Source organism: Triplophysa dalaica, chromosome 3, assembly GCF_015846415.1.
Source record: "Triplophysa dalaica isolate WHDGS20190420 chromosome 3, ASM1584641v1, whole genome shotgun sequence".
NCBI lineage: Eukaryota > Metazoa > Chordata > Actinopteri > Cypriniformes > Nemacheilidae > Triplophysa > Triplophysa dalaica.
This window is the reverse complement of record NC_079544.1, coordinates 9,734,145-9,756,971: the sequence shown is the minus strand read 5'-3', so window position 1 is coordinate 9,756,971 and position 22,827 is coordinate 9,734,145. Positions and strand designations below refer to the sequence as shown.

Sequence of the window (22,827 nt, the reverse complement as noted above, 5' to 3'; positions counted from 1 at the left end):
CCAAAATGACGCCGAAGTCAGCCCGCACACCACCATCTGCTTACGCCACCTACACAGAGGCCACCAATGGGACCCCGACCCCTCGTCCCTCCCGCATCACCAAACCTCCCGTGCCCAAGCAGACTCCCTTGGAGAGGAAGCCCCCTGTGCCTCGAGCCCCCCGGAATGTCCGTCCCACCAATGTACCCATGCCTGATCTGAAAAACGTACGCTCTAAGATTGGTTCCACAGATAACATGAAATACCAGCCTGGTGGGGGCAAGGTGAGTTGTCTTACATATAATGATTGTTCAGATAGACTGTATGCAAGGAATGTAATAATCAGGGCTGCGTTTCACGATAACGTTGTCTCTTAGCGCGCTACGAAGACTCTAAAGGTACACCTTAATTCAAGTTATACCTTTTCTAGATGTGTTCCCCGAATCATACCTTAGTAGGTAAAGCTTCTAAAGTGCGACGTTAGCAGGTGCTGTCCGTGCCGGTGGTGCTGAATAGGTTGATATCGATCCCTCGAGATTTGATTGTTCACTCTACCTTGCGTTATAGAGTGGGTAAAGTATTGAGACAAACAATGTGTATTATAAAGAAACACTTTAGAAATGGTAGAAATTTATCAGAGCTCACTGAAATAGTATAAAGAAAGAAACACGTGTTTGTGTGTGTATTTATAATTTTGCAAGTGTGCGATCCCACACCCTCACGGCCATACGTTTTCTGCTTCACCCATTCATTCCCTTTACATAGATTAAGCCTTTCCTGTCAAATAGTTTGCCACCTGATGTGCCTTGGAATAATAGGCGGTAATTTAAAACGCTAATCAACCATCAGTGTATGACATTTTTATTCATGGAATCACTTCAATAGCCTACACTAAGTGTATTACCACCTGAGTATTTTAGTAAAAATGTTAATTAAATACTAAATAGAATTTTATATTAAATTATTATATTAAATGTGATATGTGGAATTACTTTGCGATTTAGAAAAGCTTTTTGCATAGCGGTATGAACCATCGACAGCGATTTGGTATAGCAAGAGCGGTCCAGATCAACCTTATGAAAGTATGATGACAGAAGGTACACTTAACTAAGCAGGTTTCGGGAAACACAAATGAATGATAAGTTTCAGGTATGACGTAGCGTTAAGAAGGTTTCGGGAAACGCAGCCCTGGGCATTAAAGACACTTAAACAGAAAAATACAGTTTCAATTTGATACAACGTGTGGCAACATATTATCATAAACTGCACTTCCTATTTTGTGACAGAATAACCAACGTATGTTTAAAGAGATAATTTCCAAAAAGAGATAACTCCGTTTTTACATTTTTTCAAAAATCATGTTTTTATTGTGCATTCCAATTAATATCAATCAAAATGCAGTTGGTTTATTTAGATTTAAGACATAATGACTCAAAAAATAAAGCTAACAGACACAATAAAACAATAAAAACATGATAACATAATAAAAAAACATGATTTCTGAAACATTTTAAAAACGGAGTTATCTCTTTTTGGAAATAAACTCTTCATTTGCTTCTCATATGTATGTTGCATACATGATTATCACTGCTGGTCTATGTATATGCTATAATTAATGGATACAAGCCTTCAACCGCAATGTTCTTTGATCGACACCCCCTGCATCAACAGAAAACGAAGCCGTTTTTGCATTAGGTTGAATGTAATCTCAGCATACTCACAACACATCTATGATGGTGTATTCGGTGTGGTAGCTCCTATACCTGCCTTTCTTTACCTCCTCCCCTTCTGGGACCTCAGGCCATGGACTGTCTGTTCCCCCTCCCTGAACTGCACTGATTAAAGGGGTGCTTGTCTCCTCAGGTCTCTGCAGCCCAGGGCAAGACCGATGCTCTGCCAAAGAACAACCAGGGCAAAGTGAGTCCCTCCTAATGACATCTCCCTGACTCACTGCCTCAATATCACACTCTGTCCTGCTCTTTCTCTCGACCATCACACCGTAAAAACTGTGCCTGTGTAACCACAGAATCACTAAACATTCTTACAGGGACAGAATTTGTGTGTTCACTTAACCATGGTTTTCTAAATTATGAGGACTTTGGTTAATAGGATTTAATACAAATTAAATCCAAAGAGGACAAAGAAACCGATTTCTATTAAGCGACACTGTTCTGTCTCTATGTAGTTGTGCCACTTTTTGTTGAATATTTGTGAAGTCTGCTTTACCATTGTAATCAGTTTAATGTTTTTTTTTATGTTTGAACTTATAGCTGTGCACTAACCACAGAGCTTTAACGGCATGTTTTAACACATGGCGTTTGTTCAGAAGAATTTTGCTCTTGCTTTTTAAGGAAAAAGTCTCCTTTTCCATTGCACATATGTGCTTTATGTCACCTTTCTTGCTGCTGTTCACACAAGAGACTGTGGCTAATCTTGGACAAACTTGTTTTCAAGCATACGTGCGGACTCAAACATACTGGATCGGTGGAAGTTGACTTTATATCACTAATGTTCTTTGTGGCACAATTTGGATCTTACTTGTGTTGACATTGTTTACAAATACAGTTTTGCCATTTTATAGGCAAAAAATAAAGAAATTATGAAAGAAGAAAAACCTTAATGAAGATTAAATGAACAAATTTTTTCAGGTTCCAAGACCACCTACAGCCTGTTGGGTGTGTGTTTTAAGAGTGTGCTTTATACATGCTGTATATGTATCTTTTACTCTATCATTTCTTTTTATTGTTCCATAGATATTAAAGGTTCAGTGTATAGTTTTTTGGAGGATCTTTTGACAGAAATGCAGTATAATATACATAACTATGTGTTCAGATGTGTATAAACATAATATAGTGAAGCGTTATGTTTTTTATTACCTTAGAATGAGCTATTTCTATCCACATACAGGGCAGGTCCCCTTACATGGAAGTCACCATGTTGCCCTAAATGGACCAACTGCTGTACAGAGTGTGTTTCGTAAATTAGTATTTTGGCAAACGGGCAAAAATATGAAGACATCTTAATGTTGTGTCAGTCGCTATAGTGCATCGATAGGGAGGGGCATGTGTGGATTGAGCCATGGGTTGCAATTCAAGACCTGACCACTAGATGCCACTAAATTTAATACACTGGACCTTTAACCAACAGTGCTTTGCATGTTAATTATTAAGTAAACGTTGGTTCTACTAACGTTTCTTTGCCGCTTAATGTTAAACAGTTTAATCATGGAGAACAAATCTTCGTGGTCATGTTTTTTGTTTTATTTCAGGAAATTCAGCATATTTTAGGCACAGCTATAAGCTACAGTACACCATAATCTCTGTAATGTGTTTGTTTTTACAAACATGCCCATGTGCAGCAGGTCAAAATGAAATCCAGCTTGACTACAGCCCCTCGAGGGTTTTACCAGTTTCTGCAATAAACACGATAAACTGGGCAATAAAAAACACTCAGACTCAGTGTTCCGAACTCTGTCCCAACAAATATATGAGTCATGCAAACAAACACTACTCCAGGCATCTACATGAATCTAGGCTTCCACACAGAATCTTCACTCATTAACATAATCCTGAAGGATCAAAAACGATCGCACATGAACATGGTGGTTTTTCATGTTCTGTTTTCTGCATAAGTCTGCTATGCATGCGTATGGGTGGAATAACCTTTGACCCTTTGACCTCTGTGCTGTGTACAGGTTCAGATAGTCCACAAAAAACTGGACTTCAGCCATGTCACCTCCCGATGTGGCTCCAAGGACAATATCAAACATGTCCCCGGGGGCGGGAATGTAAGTGTACGCTTCAATGTCATATTGCACCGTTTTCTGCTATAAAGATATACATTTCCACTTAAACATCTCCCTCAGTGTTCTAATGACAAGCCACATCTGACCAGTTCATTATTTAATCACGTATATCTCAAAACCGCTCTGTGGTCTCCATCTCCAGGTTCAGATTTTAAAGAAAAAGGTTGACTTGAGCAAAGTGACCTCAAAATGTGGATCCAAGGACAACATGAAATACAAGCCAGGTATGAGACCCACGAATCAGTAAGGGGAAGTGCTGTATATTACTCTGAACGCAATCTCTCATATAGTACATATCCATGTGAATGATGATTGATCTCCATCAGGCGGTGGTGATGTGAAGATCGAATCCCATAAGATCAGCATCAATGCCAAGGCTAAAGTGGGATCAGTGGAAAATGTAGGCCACGAACCAGGAGGTGGAAATATCAAGGTTGTATTCTGACTTTGGACTGACTGCATTGCATGTCCATGTTGCATCTCCTAAATACCCTGGGTTGTAAATTAAAACATGCTGGACTGCTTCAACCCAAAATGCTGGGTTGTTTTAACCCATTGTTGGGTCAAATATAAATAGCAAACATTTTCTGGGTTAATATAATTCAGCGGTTAGATTCGTCCCTTTTTGAGCCACTGCTAAAATAACCTAGCATTTTTACAGAGTATTTTTTCTTGGGGATGCATTTTAAAATCCCATTTCTGCGTTTGGACTTAAGAACTTTAAAACATCACACGACTTGCTTGCATTTTCTATGTATGCACACAAGGTAAGTTTGGTAGTGGCAGTGCTCCAGTATCTGCCAAAGACCCTAACCCTAAACATGTCCATCGTAAACATCCATAAAAGCAAAGAGCAGGACAATCTGTACGGACTCAACCCCCTCAGCATATGGAAATATGCCTGGGTTTGTTGCACCTCACATTACTCCTTTAGTCTTTGTGCTTGTTATTGTGTGCATGCATTCTTTTTTCTACTTTTTAAACTTTGCATTAGTTTAAACATATTGGCTTTTGCATGGTCTTTCTATATATTTTTCTAGTATGAATAATTCAACGCTCAGATAAACCAAACGCATTCTCTTGAATGCAAATTCCAGTAGTAGTCGTGCTTCAGAATATGCATCTTTAAAATCCTAGGGTTGTATCATAACAGTACATTTCTGCAATTTATGGCACACTTATATGCAGATAATAATCACATAAGAAACTTGTTCAACGTGTGTACTGTATAAATGGATTTCACATCTTTTTGCTAACTCTTAACACAACTGTTAAGGATTAACACAGGGGTTTTTGTGTTTCATGTACCCTTGCACTTTTGCCTCCAACACCCCCCTTCTTTGACTCCTTGCATTTGAAATGTGTTTCCAGGCTGAGGGGGTTCAGCAGAAATCTGAGGGAAGCCCATCTCCTCCTGCTGTCTCACCATCCTCTAAGGTAGGCAGCGGGGCAAAGGAGAACGGGCTGAAAGAGAGCTCTCCTGCTCCCGCACCCTCTTTGGGAGACGGGCCCCGGGACTCCCAGGTCCTGGACAAACGCATCCCGGGGACAAGTAAGTGCAAACTAGGCACCTTTAGACTTAATACAGCTGCAGAAAAAAAAAATTTTTGCTGTCCAGTGTTTGTAGAATTTCAACAGACACAAACCTCAGGAATGACATTCCCAATGTTACCCAACAGCAATGTGAAAGACTGAGAGAATGCAAAGACATTATGCCACGATATATTCATTTTTTAACTGATCCTAAAACACATGTAAAGCATTGTGTTGCTTAAAGGGATATTTCACCCAAAACTGAAATCTCTGTCATCGTTTACTTTCCCTCAGGTTGTTTCACATCTGAATAAATTAATTTGTTCTGTTGAACACAAAGAAAAATGTTATCAATTTTCAGTTTTGGGAGATCGTCCACTACCACAGTGGAAAAATATTATTATATTATTTTGTTCTGTTGACCACAAAATTAGATATTTTTAAGAATTAAGGAAAAGAAACAGTTCTGGGCCACCTTTGATTGAAATTGCTAACATTCTTCCAAATAGCTTTCACTTTGTTCATCAGAGCAAAGTCATTTATACAGGTATGAAATTACATAAGGGAAAGTAAATGATTAGAGAATTTTCATTTAGGGGTGAACTGTTCCTTTAAACATGAATATGAACTTGTTTTCTTTGTAGTGTTCAAGATCTGAAAACTAAATTAAAATAATAACTGTAATGTAGAATTTAGAAGTAATGTTGTCACTAGTTTACAAAATAAAACAAAATGATCATTTTACTTAAACACATGGTTAGAAATAGTAATTTCAGAAAAACTAAAAATAATTTTGGTGTGTGCTCTTCTTTTTTGCCGGGGTTGTATGAGCCACCTACGTATATGTGGAAGGCCTGAGTTGAGAAATGTATTGTAGTGTGCAAATCAGTTTACTCCCACCTAACCTTTTACTTTTCCCATCCCCATTACTCCTTTTCCAACTGTTTGTTGTTTTCCAATCTGTTATTTTTAATGTATTTTAAAATTTCTTTGTCCCCAGATTGAGTCTTACAAGCTGAACTTTCGCGAGAAAGCACGAGCTCGCACGGACCACGGCGCAAAAATCATCTCCTGGTCCCCCTGAGTGGCAGCCATCCCCACCCACATCGCAGCACCTCTCTCAGTGTTTCTCTGGGGTCCGCCATGTCCTCACACTCAACCCAGCTTGTTCCATTCACTCAACCATGAGACGGGTGCAAACCTGTACATTAGCAGGAGAGGGGCTGTCCCTAAACCTGTCCCTTTAAAATCTGTTTTCTCATTATTTTAATCATTAGCTTCATCTCTCTTACAGTTTTACTATGTTTTCCTGCTGGGCGAGCACCCATGAGATCGTGTGAGAAAAGTACAAGGCTCTGTCTTACTTTACAGTGCAGCTGTTTGAGGCAGAATCTGAGAAGTATTCAGATAGATTGGAGATCACGTAAAGATGCCGGTGTCAAGCCAGTTCCTAATGTAACTTTGTTAGGACCACACCTGAGTATTTCTTTCTAGACTACTAGACAGTGTTATCCCTGACACGTAACTACAGTACATTTTAAAGCGACACCCTCTTCTTCCCTTGTTTTGTTTGCAAGTAGACGTCCTCCAATGGGAACCCCAGAATTCACACGAGATGTAGCTTATTACATCCTATAGCAGTTAAGCTCCTTGTATTGTTTGTATGTGGGGCCGTCTTCATGCCTAGTGAAATGAATCAGCCACAATCCACTCCCTTTGCTTCACTTTCTGTCCCCCTCACCTGAACGATAAACCCTGCCCCAGTATTTAAAACAGCATTTACTCATTTTAAACGTATAGGGTGTTTAAACAATAGCATATTTACATCTTCAATAATTTTACTGTATCGTGTTTCCGTAAAATACTGCAAAAATGAGCTGCATCATGATGTCTAACCATCTGATCGCATCATCCTCTTTCCATTTCAAACCTTCTTGTGAGCTGATAGTACACAACGTCCACTTGCATAGCAAACATATACAGCAGCATGATACAGTAAGAGAAGGCAACAGCACACAAACTCAACAGACAGGATGGAGAGATGTCGAGAGAGGAATAAAGACAAAGATGGAAGGTGTGGTACTGTAACACGGAACATTGGAAACAAAGTTAGTACCTGAAAATCGAGAAAGGAGAAAGGTTGCACTTAACAAATGAACTGGTGCAAGGGATACGATATAAAAATACTATAACTGTAGCAGAATTCGATACAGTCCCTATTGTTTTTGCAACGGAAATAGATGGATTGTTATTTAGAAATAACTATTTAGTTAATCATAGTTAAAAATATTTTCTGGATTTAATACCAAGTAATATGTTACCATAAATTATTAAGTTTTTTTATTCACACCTGCGTGTGGCTGCTTCTGTGACACTGTTTAAAGTTTTTAAGGTGAATTTGTGAATTTTAATTTGGCACTTTATTTGAAGTCTAGATATGCATAAAGCCTGCGGAAAACACAAACAAAATGCTGCTGTTGGTCGTAAGGTTATGTTTGTACACAGGGTTTGGTTCAACTTAATGTTGTGAAATATTCAAAATGTATCTTCCGTGGTATTTTGACCGTGATGTCCTCGTATACATAGTAGACATCAAAGAAAATCCGAGAGGCCCACCAGGAAGTATTATATTATGCAAACATCCTATAAAATATTGAACTGGTAAGCATTAAAAATGCACTTTATGATTATGTTTTATACTGCAAAGGGAATGAATTGATTGATAGAGCACATTCTCCTAAATTTGTTCCCCTGGAAAATGAAGAAGCCCTGGCGACTCAAATGTGCAGGACATGTACCTACAGTATATATTATAGAGTAGTCTGTAAATATACTATGTACGAGTATGTTTTAGTGTAGAGAAATTCCGCTTGACCAAATGGTCCTGTCTGTACTTACAGTACCTTGTGATTGTGTTATACTCTTGATGCGGTGATCATAACATTTCATGCCTTCGGTCAGCTCTGTTTTGTCTATCAGTCATTTCCATTAAGAATGAACATTAACACGTTAGTACACTTCTCACATCCCAGCACTAATCCGCTTGAAATAGTTTTGTAAATACACGTTCCACTGTTTATTTCCCACTGGGGGAAGACACTTGATTGGGTTCTATAAAGAAGTAAAGATTTCGCACTTATAGAGACAGGATTTTAATCTTAAGTGAGTCTGCCTTTTTACAAAGGGCTGGCAAATAGAATGTTTTTCAAATGTAACGAATGCAGGAAGCAAAGATTATTTATTATGCGTGTAACTTTTTGCTTGGCGTCACAAGTCACTAAATGTCATGTAATCAATAGGAGGAGGAGTGTGATCGATTTTGACTGAGGAAAGAGAAAACCTAAAAGACCCTGAAGATTCATGAATGTCCTTTGGGGCAGATGTAGCACAGCATTCTGGTAATGCGACTGTCCTGGGACAAGATGGGGACTGGTTAGAGTTAGAGTTTAGAGGGAAGAGTTGATCAGAAAGAATGGGTACAATGATTCCTCCCGCACCTGACACATAGACCCTGAATGTTGCTTGTTTCGCACATCTGTACGAGACTTACTGTGACTAGTAGGATAATTGGCATGTTTAAAAGAGTAGATTAAAACTTTAGGAAGTAAAAGCGCCCTCTAGTGTGTCTGGTAGGAATTACAGTGTGTGTACATGCAGTCAACAGTGGACTGTAGACAGTAGTCTAAACTGAGATGTATTTTTTGGTATGAAAGAGATATCCATTGTGATTAATGTTAACTGGTGATGTGAATATTTAATCATAAATAAAAAAGATACAACACAAAATCTTTTGTATTTATTCTGTTGACAAGTTTTAGGTCACTTACTACAGGCTGTTTGCGATGGTAAAATGGTTTTCATACACATTTGACCTCCATAAGTTAATTTAGTTACATTCAGTTTATAGACCGTCTACAGTCTGAACATTTTTATCTAAACACTGGACATTGATTTACCTTACTTCATAATAAGCATATTTCCCTCCACTTTTTCAGTATTGAAAGACCTTTAAAAAATACATCCAAGTTTTTCTGTTTTAAAAAGACAGAATAAAAAATCTGGAAACTTTGAAATGACAGTGAACATAGAAATAAAATAAAAACAGGTAGAAACATGGCATAACGAAAACAAAAAATGGAGTTTGTCTGGACACCAAATGGCTCATCTTGCTTCAGATGATCAGATACAAAAGAATGAGGTGCTGAAGTATTCCAGAGATTCCCGGGAAAGGTTCATCTTCTACAAAAGCTTCATTAGCTTTACTTAGTCTTCAAAGGTCTTTTTAGAGGATTACAAAACAATATGCAATAACTGTTTCATATTGAATAAAAACATTGACATTGATAAAGTTTTAACAATTAACATGGAATCAATCACCATGTACAGAAATGAACAATTATGTAAATATATCCTTATATCCAAAAATGATGACTGTTAAACAAATCTATAAAAATATTCTAGTGAACTTTCATAGTTTACTTGATAAATTTATTAACGTATACCAATAATGACATTAGATGATGTGTTCTATTTCTTATGAAGCCACAACTTACAATAGCTATTTGATAAAGAGTGTGTCCATGATTTATTACAGTTTGTTCTTGCTGTTGTCGTTTTTAAAAGTACAACTGAGGAAACGATACAGGCAACAGAAGCCAACAAAAAATATTAATTTTTTAATTATCCAGTTATCCAGTTTGTAACAGAAAATCTAAAGTAGCTGTGTGTAGCATTAGGTCGTCCGAGTTCACAATCGTGACCATGCTTGTAAAAAGTTAAATTTTTCTGTCTCGACGTAAAATCATGCAACATACAGTAATGAGATACAAATAACATTCTGTGAATTGTTTCATTTTATTTTCCATTTTGGCACATAGTGTGCGCATGTTGTGTTCATTTATTGATTTAAATTTGGCAGGAAATCCCTTCCATGTTCAATATATCCTTAAATGTGCTAAACTCTGGATTTCATAGCAACAAGATGTTCATAGTCAGAAACTTAATAGCATTCTTTATATTAGGAATAAGGTCCTTCCCAGACTGTATCATAATTTCATGAATCATCTTTAACACAAAGAACAATTTTAACAAAATACACCATTCAGGATGTAGGCACACCTTTGTTGTGACTTTCAATGCAGACTTTGAGCCAAAAAAACTCAGCACTCAACATCATTCACTTGTACACTTGTTATATTGGAACAGAAGAAGGTGCTTCCAAAACTGTTGCAATAGAGATCGAAACAAAATTATTAACAAGGCAATTTGTAGAATTGCCACTTTGAACAGTTTCAGAAAGCACCTTTATCTATCCCAAAATAACTGTGCTCCTATGCAAAAGTCATCGATATTTGGTGATGAGTTCTGACTTGAAGTCTGCCTTTAAAATCACACCAAATGTATTCAGCTGGGTTCAGAACTTGGCTTTATTCAGACCAGTCAAGTTCTTTCACACTGACTGAATAATTTCTTCCCGAATCTTGATTTATACACAGAGGCATTGTCATGTTGGAATAGACAATGTGGAAAGCATATTTAAGATAGCCTAAGTATATAAGCCTTTGGGCTATACATAAACAATGCAGAGAGAGAACAGCTCTTTAACACAAACAGATATCCAGAGATCAGATTATAAATGGGACAGGTGTGATAAGGTGGAGATCATAGGGTCTGTTTTAAGTCAATCTGTCTCGGTTCATATTCTTTTAGACTTTACTGCGGCCAATCAAAAGTAAACTAAGTTGACTTCAAAAAGTAATTCATAAATACACGCAGCTCATCGTAAGAGAGAGATACGCAAGCATCTGTCTGCTCCCGCTCTGTGTCTGAGCTGCCTGTCACGCCTGTTACATCAGCTAATGATAAAAAAAACAATAATTGATAGCATGTATGAGATGTATTCCGTTTTTATCAAGCATTTATAACACTTTAAATTGTATTAAAACACAAAATGAATCTATAGAGTTATTAATTTCCTGTCAGTGTCACGTACCAATAGGGGTCTCTTTGAATGCCACTAGTCCGGTACCACAGTTTGAGAACCATCGTGTGCTAAAGCATTAAAAAAAATTGTCACGGAAATGACTTTTCTAGTCAAACCGGTACATGGGGTGTCCTAATACTTTTGTCTATATATTGTACATTCACATATGGTGATTTGTCTAGGCTACTGACTGTACTCATAACTTGTAATTTAGATAAATGTGGGCCTACATGTAAATGTCAATTTGATGACAGTACTAATAATTAAGGTTTATAGTAGGCTAGCATATAAACATTCTCATTCTCAGTAGTACTGTAGCCTACTGTTTCTTTTTCTTTTATTACATACATAAAAACTCACACCACAAAAGAAATGTTATTCAACTTTATTCTCAACTTAATTTCCTCTTTGCAGAGGAAATGCTAGGTTGACTGAGTCAGTTACTTATTCACACCATACAGGAAGGCTCACAGAAGGTCCATTGAGATTTATTCTTCATCATGTCCCTTCTAAGAAGAGGGAAACAGAAAATAAATTGTGGAAAGTCATTCGATTTTAAAAGTAGTAAAGCAGTGCAAATATTTTAAATGAGTTAACATATTAAAAACAGTAGGCCTACTACTTTCATTTATCCTCATTTGAGTATACTGAATAGAATAATTGCAAGGTTAAAGAGACCGCACTGACCTTAGAACCAACATCCCGACTTTTGGCACGCAGTTTATTGACTTGAGATTCTGCGATGTCGGCTCTCTCTTCTGCTTCATCAAGCTCATGCTGGATTTTACGGAACTTGCCAAGGTTGGTGTTGGCTTGTTCCTCCTATAAAGCAGGATCAATAGTTCTCACCGTAAAGCTTGAATTTGGATATAATTTAAAGACTCAGATATTTTGGCTAGTACTTACTGCTTCCTCCGCAGCCCTCTTGTAGGCCTTGACCTTCAGTTGAAGTTTGTCAACTAGATCTTGTATACGAGCGAGATTCTTGCGATCCTCCTCCGTCTTTTAAGAAAAAATGATAGCAGAGAGCAGTTCTTTGAGAACTTGGGCATGTGATTGGTGCTGTGTTATATCACCAGGTCTATTATTATTGGAATAAGATGTTATGTGTACCTGATAGGTGAGTTCTTTAATACGTCGCTCATATTTACGAATTCCTTTCACTGCCTCACTGCTCTTCTTCTGTTCTAATTCGACTTCATTCTCCAGCTCCCTCACCTGTTGGCACGAAATGGATGTTTTATTTACACACTGTCACTTTTGTCATATTCGGAAAACATTGCGTTTATAGTAAGCTCACCCTCGCTTCTAGTTTCTGGACTTGTTTCTTGCCTCCTTTCATGGCAATCTGTTCTGCTTCATCCAGGCGGTGTTGCAGGTCTTTAATAGTCTGCTCCATGTTTTTCTTCATACGTTCCAGGTGAGAACTTGTATCTTGCTCTTTCTTCAACTCTTCAGCCATCATGGCAGCATCGGTGATGGCCTTTTTGGCTTTTTCTTCAGCATTCCTGCATTCTTGCACGGCCTCTTCCACTTCTGTCTGAAGATGGGTCGTGTCTGCCTCCAGCTTCTTCTTCTGATTCAAGAGGCTTGTATTCTGGACAAAGCAAGATTGTTTCCTTGAAGAACCGAATGAGCCTAATGAATCTATTTAGGATGTGGTATTAGGATCTATTTTCTTTACCTGGGAGTGTAGTAGCTGCACTCTTTCGCTAGTATCCAGGAGCTCTTGTTCAGCAAGCTTACGGCCTCTCTCGGTTTGCTCAAGAGCTGCTCTCAGCTCCTCTAGTTCAGCTTGTAGAAGGTTGTTGCGTCTCTCTAAGATCGCAATGTTCTCCTTCATATCATCATTTGTTCTCAGAGAGTCATCAAGCTGAAGCTGAGCATCCTAAAATCAATTACGACACGCGTTTTAAGAACTCATCAATCAAATACTTCATTCTTTACTTCATGGTTTTCTTGAGTGTATCTTACTTTCAAATGAGCTTGGACACTCTTGAGTTGTTTTTGAGCCTCTGCTGCTTGTCGATTTGCTTGGCTAAGCTGGATCTCCATCTCATTCAGATCGCCTTCCATCTTCTTTTTTATTCGAAGGGCCTCGTTCCTGCTTCGAGTTTCCGACTCCAAAGAGCTTTGCAGTGTGTCAATGGTCCTCTGAGAATTGCGTTTGCTCAGCTCCATCTCCTCATCCTTCTCGGCTAGTTTGCGTTCGATATCAGCCTTTATCTGGTTGAACTCCAGCTGAGCTCGCAAAATTTTACCCTCCTCGTGTTCCAGTGAGGCCTTTTTGATAGAAGATATATTGTTTTATATATATTATTGACAGAAGATGTTATTTTTTATTATAATTACATCACTGTCCTTCTAAATCCTCATATGTCCAAATTCGCTGGAAATAATGGAAATAACACTGTAGTATTTAAATGATCACATACTGTGTTGTCAAAGTTGACAAGAACTTTTTAATACATTTATTGGATAGATATTTGCGAAACCCACTGACAAACATAAAGGGTGACTATAACTTATGATTTATGGCAAAAAATCAATATGGTGATATGATGTTTCAAAACGACTGCAGAGAATATTGGAGCTTCATTGTCTACAGACGAACAGTTATCTTGTTCTTGTATTATTTTATTTGTATTTATTTATCCATTCATCATTTCTTAGGTGAGGGAATAATGCTGTGTCTGAAACTCACCTCTGCCTCTTCCAAAGCAGACTGAATCTCACTTTTCTCCTGTTCCAATTGTTTTCTCATTTTCTCCAGCTCATGAATGCTCTTTCCTCCCTCACCAAGTTGCTCAGTCAGATCAGAAATCTCCTCTAGTAGGAAAAGAATGTATTGCATTTGTAAAAACACGCTGTTATATTTCACCACATTTCATTTGGTTATCTCCGAAGTGCTTTAATTCTTCCACCACACTTAATGCACATATGAAACTTTGTTTTATCAGTGTACCTCTTCAAATCTTGCAGAAGATCTCTGCAAATAAAAAAATAGTGAAGGGATTATTGACCTTGTATATTTTTATTCTCTCTCTTCATGGTCTCCAGGTGATCCAAAGATTCCTCATAGGAGTTCTTTAGCTTAAAAAGTTCAGTACTCAGACATCTGGCTTCCTTCTGGGAGCTCTCAAGCTCAACCTGTGACTCTTCAAACTTCTGCTTCCACTCAGCCAGGACCTACAGTCATACAACATTTGTTTTCATTTCAGTATTTTTGTTTTTTAAGAGCTCAAGGGGATCATATTTGGCTACCTTATCAAAGTTTCTTTGCTTCTTGTCCAAGGCTGCTGCAGCTGCATTAGACCTCTCCAGATCCACCATAAGATCTTCAATCTCATTCTGGAGTCTGTGTTTGGTTTTTTCAAGAGACGAACATTTCGCATTCACCGCTTCAACAGCTTCTTCAGCCTCCTGCAGACGTTGAGCCAGTTTCTTCCTGGATTTGAAAACAAAACAATAAGGGAGAAAAATATTTGAGTGAACTACGTAGCCTTACCCCAACTACCCCTACCTAACTGAAAAGGTTGGCTTCTATTTGTACCTGTTGTTTAGGGATGCGTGGCCAACTGACAGAAAAACTTTTTGTTCGTCTTACATTTTAAAAGAAACATAACACAAACAAAAAGCTTATCTGTCAGTAGAAAGATTAAACCTAAACGAAAAGTCCATGAACTTGTACAAATTGTACGAATATCTTACTTGGCTTCTTCCAGTTCTTCAGTCCTCTGGATGGCATCAGTTTCATACTTGGTTCTCCACTGAGCCACCTCAGAATTAGCTTTGGACATAGATCGCTGTAGCTCGCTTTGGCCTCCTGCTCCTCCTCATACTGCTCTCTGAGCAGATCGGTGTCATGACGGGCAGACTGAAGCGCATGGGCGAGGGCATTCTTTGCCTGGTGAAGGTAACGTTAGAATTTAACAACCAACATATTACAAATGAAATTCATAAAACATCTGATATGTTCATATTTATTTCTTACCTTTGTTTCCTCCTCCAGTTGCCTTTTAAGATCTTCAGTCTGCTGAGTGTAGGACATCTTACTCCTGGTTAGCTGAGAGACGAGAGAGTCCTTATCCTCCAGCTGCCTTGAAAGTTCACCTAAAGAATCCAACATGAATTGTATTGCTGTACGATTGGATCATAATGAAAAGTCAGCTTTTTTATTTCACAACTTTACCATTTTCAGATTGTAGTTTAGATTTTTGCATTGTGAAGTCATTGATACTGCGCTGGCCCTCTTCAAATTTGGTTCTGTATTCGTTCATTTGATCCTCCAAAGACCTGCAGGTCTTCTCCAGATTCACCTACAAAGGCAAATAATTAGGCTGGAGAATCACTACATAGAAGAGAAGATGAATATTCTCTTTTATTTGTTAATATTGCTATTATTACCTTTGTCTTAACAACATGTTCCATGTTGGAGACCACATCATCTAGTTCCAGCCTCAGCTCACTCTTCTCCTTTTCCAGTTTCTGTTTGACTCTCTGTAGGTTATCTATCTGTTCTCCCAGTTCTGCCACACTGTCAGCTTGTTTTTTTCTCAGTGTGGCGGCGGTGGCCTCATGCTGCAGAGTGGCCTCTTCAAGGTCTCTGCGAAGTTTCTGAAACTCTGCCTCGCGTTTCTTAGTCATCTCAATCTGAGCAGATGTAGCTCCTCCAGCCTCCTCCAGTCTCTCACTGATCTCCTCCAGCTCTCGGGCTAGATCTGCTCTCTGTTTCTCTACCTTAGCTCTGGCAGCTCTTTCTGCCTCAAGCTCTTCCTCCAGCTCCTCAATACGTGCCTGGCATAAAAGATATGTTAGGGTCGCCATTGTCTTGTTTTTGTCTTCGCAAATTTTTGTTGATGCCATTAATAGTTTTTTTCTTTCTTGTTACCTGAAGTTCCTTCAGTTTTTTCTGCAGCTGAATACTAATTATTTGTTCATCCTCGATTTTTCCATTAAGCTGGCTGATCTCAAAGTCTTTTCTGTGATTGGATAAAACGTTCACAGTCCTGAGTGAGCCTTGAACAAACAGACTGAGTAGGTGAAAGAAAGGAAAAATTCTGCCTTACTTTTTTAGACGCTCCTCTAACTGCTGCTTATCATTCTCCAGGTCCATTAAGCTTTCTTGGGTCAACTTCAAATCCCCTTCTAGTTTCCTCTTGGCTCTCTCTAGATCCATACGAATCTTCTTCTCTTGCTCGAGAGATCCTTCCAACTGGTTTAAATATATGAAAATATTTGGTTTATTGGAATATTTTTCATTTGTTGCAATGCATTTGTTTCCTAAAAATGGAAAGTTGTGAAACTCACATCATCCACTTGTTGCTCTAGCTTTGCTTTAGCCTTGGTGAGGGTGTTGACTTTGTCCTCTTCACTCTGCAGGTCATCCAGTGTCTGCTGATGAGCTTCCTGCAAGGCCTTCTTCTCCTTGGTTAGCTTTGCGATGATTTCATCCAAAGCAGCCATTTCCTCAGTCAGATTTTTCACCTGTTGAAATTGATGGATCACATCATTGAGTGTATGTAAAACATTTATATTTTAACATAATGGAAAGAGTAAGACCCTCCAGACCTTGTTTTCTGTAGCATGCTTCTCTTTCTCCACTTTAGCCAGTGTAAGCTCCAGATCATCAATGTCTTTCTTCAGCTCAGAGCATTCGTCCTCCAGCTTTCTCTTCTTTGCTGTCAGCTCTGCATTCATCTCTTCCTCGTCCTCAAGGCGCTCAGTGAGCTCTTTGGCTTTTGCCTCCATCTGGATTTTGTTTTTGATAAGCTGGTCACATCGCTCCTCTGCATCACAGAGATTGTCCTGCTCCTGTTTTGAAATTAGATTTAAAAATTTGCAATTATATCAATATTGCAAGGGAAACATTGAACTTATCAAGAAAAAACAAAATGTGAACAGACCGCTTGGACTTGAAGTTGTAGGTCATTCTTCTCTTGGAGAAGAGACACCATTTTTTCTTCTAGTTCTTTCCTTCGGGCTTCAGATTTGGCATAAGCCTCTTTGAGCTTGGCAAATTCGTCTTTCATATTTGCCATCTCTTTTTCCGCCTCTGCTGACTTGAGCAGAGGCTTGATTTTGAAGAAGAGCTTCATCCAGGGCCAATTCTTAACCCCCATGAAGGCTCGTACATTCCACTGGATAACCAGTAGAGCATCCCTGTTAGGGTTTTAGAAGTAATTGGCATCATTCATATTAGGAGTCATAATTCATTCAGTACGAATTGGTGTGGAAATGCATCGGATATGTAATTCTTGCCTTCTTTCAACTATCTTCTGGAACTCAACCCTTGCAAGGAGTCCTCTGGACCTCGCTTGTATTCCAGAAATAATTAGAGACAGTCGTTCATCTCTCATTTCTTCCAGCTGACCCAGTAAACCAGCCTTGAAGAACACCTAGACAGAATTCATTATGAAAAGAGACATTTTAATATTTTGTATGCAGTTATGGTTCTTGACTAATAAATATAAAGTCATGATTCAGCTCCGTTCCCTGTAAGTTTTCACCTTTGTATGTCCAAACTTATATTGATTGTGATCAACTTCGAGTGATCCCAACAATTTCTCTGCTCCTTTCCTACTGTCCATGAATTGACCTTCAGGTATGGCTGCAGGGTTCAAGATTCGGTACCTGTAAATAAATACAGAACGTCTCTAAATATAGGAAAACCTATTTATATAAACTATTTGCAAAGCTTGATTATCACAAAAATAATCAAATCTACCTCTGTTTGAAATCACCATACAGGATTCTGTTGGGGAAACCCTTCCTGCAAATCCTGATACCTTCAAGCACACCGTTACAGCGTAGCTGGTGCATGACTAGAGGATTCTCCATTGCCCCGGGAGTCTTTGTCTCATTGGGGATGATGCAGCGCACAAAGTGTGGATGAGTTGATCTTAGATTCGTCATTAACTTATTCAAGTTTTCCTGTAAAGAGAAAAATATACTCAAAATGTATAGAATTCAGGTTATTTTTATTTGACAAAGGAATCAGTGTAAAGCAAAACAAAGCCTTTTTTATCTTGAAATGTATTTGTTTATAAGTATAAAACTTATAATCACCCTGTGAAGCGCAGACACCGTTTGGAAAGATGAGCCCTTCTTCTTACTTCCACCTTTACTTCCCTTTCCTCCCTCTTGAACTGCTCAGAATGAGTGAAATAATGTTATTCTTACTCGTGCACAAATTTAATTCTGTATATTCAGTGCATGGCATGATTTTGATCATACATACCAGAATCTGTCCCAGAATAATTAGCAAAGAGCATTGACAAGAGTTTGACCGTAGACTTTTGAAAGAGGCCGACAACAGTCTCATTCAGCGGATCTTTGTTCTTCACCAGCCAGTTATTGATATTATAATCCACTGTGCCAGCATAGTGAATCAAAGAGAAATGCGCCTCTGGCTTTCCTTTGATAACTCTTGGTTTCTGAAAGTTGTTTGATTTTCCAAGGTGGTTGTCGTAAAGCTTTGCTTTAAAGGTTGCATCACTGGCTTTTGGAAACATGCACTCTTCTTCAAGGATGGACATGATGCCCATGGACTGATGGAAGCATGAATATGACAGAACAGCAGAGTCAAAGATATATTTTAACAATGATATCATTGATTGCATTATCTTTTAGGAATGACTGATGACTCACTTTCTCAATGAGATCAATGCAGGCTTGCAGGTCCATGCCAAAGTCAATGAACTCCCATTCAATTCCTTCTTTCTTGTACTCCTCTTGTTCCAGCACAAACATGTGATGGTTGAAAAACTGTTGCAGTTTCTCATTGGTAAAGTTGATGCAGAGTTGCTCAAAGGTGTTGAACTGTAAATAAATGTACGAAAGTCAGACATATGATATGTTATTTTAAACAAGAGTATAGAGCATTAACATACGAAGACTTACATCAAAGATTTCAAAGCCAGCAATGTCCAGTACTCCTATGAAGTATTGGCGAGGTTGCCTGGTGTCTAGGGATTGATTGATTCTTACGACCATCCAAAGGAACATCTTTTCATACACTGCCTTAGACAGCGCACCAACAGCATAGTACACCTGAGGGGAGGGAGGCGTTTTTATGGTCTGTCACCACTCACAGTATAGGTAAGAATTAAAAAAATGGCACTGCATCTCACCTGCTGGACACTTTGCCCTTTGGTGACCCACTCATTTCCTACTTTCACTCTTGGATGGCATAGACCTTTGATTAGGTCAGCAGAGTTTAGACCCATCAAATATGCAACTTTGTCCGCATCTGTTCAAATAAATCAGATTGAGATGTTAAGAGTGAATTATTATGCACAACAGAGACTGCTTTTTGTGCACACACCTTCAGTTCCATCAGCCTCTGCTTGTTCCTCCCTCTGCTTTTGTTTGAACTTCATATTGCCATAGTGCATAATAGCTCCAATCAGTTTATAGATGCCATTTTTTTCCTCGGCAGTGAAGCCCAGTACATCAAACGCTTCCTATAAAATGAAAACATTTGAGATATATGAGCTCAGACCCTTAGAGTAGAAAAACAAAAATGTTTCAGCTTACATCAGTTGCAAGCAGTTCGTCGCCATCGTTTATGGAGGCTACGGTTGTTTCTCCTTGGGAGATGTAAGCGTAGTCATAGGGGTTATTGGTGATGAGCAGCATCTCTGTTCCAGGTAAGATAGAAATGAGAGGAGCGTTTGTTTTAGTGTTTAGTCAGTGTTAAGACTTTTTATACATGATCAAAAGTTCCCTGACTCTTACCCAGCAGCTCAGGTTTCCGCTGAGAGAGGATTTGATAGAAAATGTGATAGTCCCTTTCAGCTTTGAGTTGAAAGCTCACTCTTGACTTCTCCAGAAGATCTGAAGTATCAAGAAAAAAGGTACATTTAAATTATAGTCTGTAACCTTTTGATGCAGGTATTCAAAATGAAATGAATGCTTACAAGTTTCAATGTCAGCAGAGGCAAGTTTTCCACTGGCAGCAAAATGAATACGGATGAATTTTCCCTGAATAGTTAAGAAATAATCATGAGAAATGAAGCACAATAAAGTACAAACAATAAAAATGTTAGGGAAACGGCCATTTGCTTATCTGCTAATGTGTTTTTCCCCGATTAGTATATTTTTTAACCATATTTTAAGTTGACTAAACATTTGTTATAGAGTGGTTTAAAGGGATGTTCACCCAAGAAAGGTATTAAGAAGAATGTTAGCAGCTAACAGTTCTGAGATATCATTGATTACCATAATAGGAACATCTTGAACACAAAAGAAGATATTTTAAGGAATGTAGGAAAGCAAACCGTTCTGTGGCACCTTTGACTGTGGTAGTCTATGATGCCCCAGAATAGTCAGTTGCTAACTTAGCAAATATCTTTCTTTGTATTAAAAAATATAAAGTAAAGGGTGAGTAATTCATGATACAATTTTCGCTGGAGGAGTATCCCTTTAAAAGGCAGTCTTATGCCAATCATGTTCTTATATTACCCAGCAGAGGGGGTCCTTTATTTGTGTTAAAATTCCATGTTATCATGGAAATGAAGAGATCTTTTCCTAAATCTTTTTTTTTTAACTTTGACGAAGCTTACAAATCTTGAGGAGTTGTCATTTCTGATGGTCTTTGCATTGCCAAAAGCCTCCAAAGCTGGGTTGGCCTGGATGATTTGATCCTCCAGGGTTCCCTTTAATACAAACAAATACTTATGTTGGTGATGTTTTAATAGACATTTTCGAGTTCTTATTGCAAAATGTATGAAATGCCTCTTGCCTTCTTTTCAAATCCATCTTTCTTCGCTGAGCCTCCAGCAGCGATGCTTGCGAAGTACTGAATGACTCTCTTGGTGTTTACAGTCTTTCCTGCGCCAGATTCTCCACTGAGGTAAAACAGAGCAGAAAAATGAATGTCAAAAAGTTATTTAAAAAACAAACTCTGGTAGGACATTAAAAGAGAAGTCATTAACTTACGTGATCAGAATTGACTGATTTTCCCTGTCTGAAATTTAAAAGCAACATCTTTAATTATTTTGTTGTTTCTTGTTATTATTGGCAAGGTTATGTAACACTGTTTTTTAAGATTATGAAAAAACCCTTGCATGTATGTCTTTTAAATATATAGTCCATGCTTTCATCTACCCAAATATCTGTCCTGAGCTCTATAGTATGTTTTACCATATTTAAATACAGAAATTAACAATATTATACAATTTTCCACATAAGCAGAGCAGAACAGTGTTGTCTATACCTGTTAGCATGTACTGATAGGCATTGTCAGAGATTGAGAAGATGTGGGGAGGAGCTTCACTCCTCTTTTTTCCTCTGTAGGCAATGACCACCTCCTTATTGTACACCGGCAGCCACTTATAGGGGTTGATAGTGACACAGAACAGCCCTGAGTAGGTCTGTGGCAAAGGACAAATAAAGATTGATCAAGACCATTAAAAATTGAGAAATTGAAGCAGGATTTATTCTACCCTTTGACCGCCGTGCTCTTACATAGATCATCCATGCTGCGTAACGCTCTTTGAGATTAAACAGCACAGCGGGCTCATGAAGGAAGGTGAACATTGCCATGTCTTCGATTTTATCGAACTTTGGCGGGTTTCGGGGATGGATGTCAGCTTCCTTCACAGTGACAGTCTGTGAGAAGTAGAAAATTAAGTTGTATTAGACTGTAAGATAGAAATTTAAAGTAATATTATATATTGCTATTGTTTTCTATTTATATTTGCAATCATTGTTCTAAAATCAAATCAAGCAAGTTTACATCTAAAAAGTTTGCCAGCAAATTTTTGCATTGCAAAATAACATTTTCCTATATATTTTAATTGAGTTGGTATTTATTTCATTAGTTGAGCCTACCTTTCCTTTCTCAGTCTGAACAGTGACTTTGTCACCATCACGGCTGATGACTGATGCTTTCACAAACTCTTCATCTGGATCAGGAACGAAACACTCCTTTTTCAAATCAAAGGGTCGAGTTTGTGCTTCCAGACGCTCTCGGTCTGACTTTCGTAGGTAAGGAGCTGCTGCTCCGAACTCTGCCATCTGAGCATCCATGATTACCTTGTCTGGTCAATGGTAATTTAAAAAGTACTTCAAACTCATTTAATATTTAAAATACAGTGACTTTTATACCACATGCCAAGAATTGTCTATGACTAAGATCAAGCCATTGATTTTGTTTTGTTATTCGTGCACATTGTAACTATAGCATTAAAACGCCCCAAACCATGACTATGTAGTGAACAGAAAATGTATTCAACATAAATAATATATAATACTGTTACCTGAGGTTCACCAGGTGAGGCGGTTGACTCAAAGACCTGTTGAAAAAGATTATGTTCCATTATTCTGTTCCTCTCAAAGATTCAGATACTTGAATGTATTTCAACTTCTGCTAAAACACCAAATAGTAACAAATTTCAAAAGAAAAACCCACAATAAAAATTATGTATCTTTATGAAGAATTGTAAAGAAATTTAGATTTATTTTCCTTTGAAATGTACCATCCCCATGCAGTTTTTGCTCACTTCTTACCCTCAGATAAAAC

The 22,827-nt window shown here is 38.2% G+C and overlaps 2 protein-coding genes across 7 annotated transcripts in view; one reads left to right on the top strand and one right to left on the bottom strand.

Annotated features, from left to right (window-relative positions):
* Positions 1-9,103, top strand: part of map4l (microtubule associated protein 4 like) — a 32,164-nt gene extending 23,061 nt beyond the window's left edge. For 3 of the 6 annotated variants that reach the window (XM_056744176.1, XM_056744173.1, XM_056744172.1), the window contains 7 exons: positions 1-263; positions 1,843-1,896; positions 3,674-3,766; positions 3,927-4,008; positions 4,111-4,217; positions 5,156-5,336; positions 6,318-9,103. In XM_056744176.1, coding sequence (XP_056600154.1) covers positions 1-263; positions 1,843-1,896; positions 3,674-3,766; positions 3,927-4,008; positions 4,111-4,217; positions 5,156-5,336; positions 6,318-6,322 — 785 coding nt within the window. In that variant the 3' untranslated portion in view covers positions 6,323-9,103. The remainder of the gene's footprint in view (positions 264-1,842; positions 1,897-3,673; positions 3,767-3,926; positions 4,009-4,110; positions 4,218-5,155; positions 5,337-6,317) is intronic. The other 3 variants (XM_056744178.1, XM_056744177.1, XM_056744174.1) reach the window with 2 other exon arrangements.
* Positions 9,104-11,670: 2,567 nt separating this feature from the next.
* myh7 (myosin heavy chain 7) lies at positions 11,671-22,827 on the bottom strand. Its single transcript, XM_056744171.1, is given in 40 exon segments — positions 11,671-11,809; positions 11,988-12,122; positions 12,207-12,302; positions 12,414-12,518; positions 12,601-12,897; positions 12,985-13,188; positions 13,275-13,583; positions 14,005-14,129; positions 14,324-14,489; positions 14,565-14,748; positions 15,012-15,117; positions 15,120-15,207; positions 15,295-15,413; positions 15,493-15,619; positions 15,708-16,097; positions 16,192-16,282; positions 16,370-16,515; positions 16,611-16,787; positions 16,872-17,114; positions 17,207-17,462; positions 17,562-17,698; positions 17,810-17,933; positions 18,028-18,233; positions 18,369-18,448; positions 18,541-18,850; positions 18,951-19,121; positions 19,203-19,352; positions 19,433-19,551; positions 19,627-19,765; positions 19,839-19,942; positions 20,040-20,138; positions 20,222-20,285; positions 20,867-20,959; positions 21,046-21,151; positions 21,243-21,270; positions 21,520-21,676; positions 21,771-21,914; positions 22,137-22,345; positions 22,565-22,600; positions 22,815-22,827. Coding segments are annotated over 38 exon segments (5,814 nt in total). The 5' UTR covers positions 22,335-22,345; positions 22,565-22,600; positions 22,815-22,827; the 3' UTR covers positions 11,671-11,788.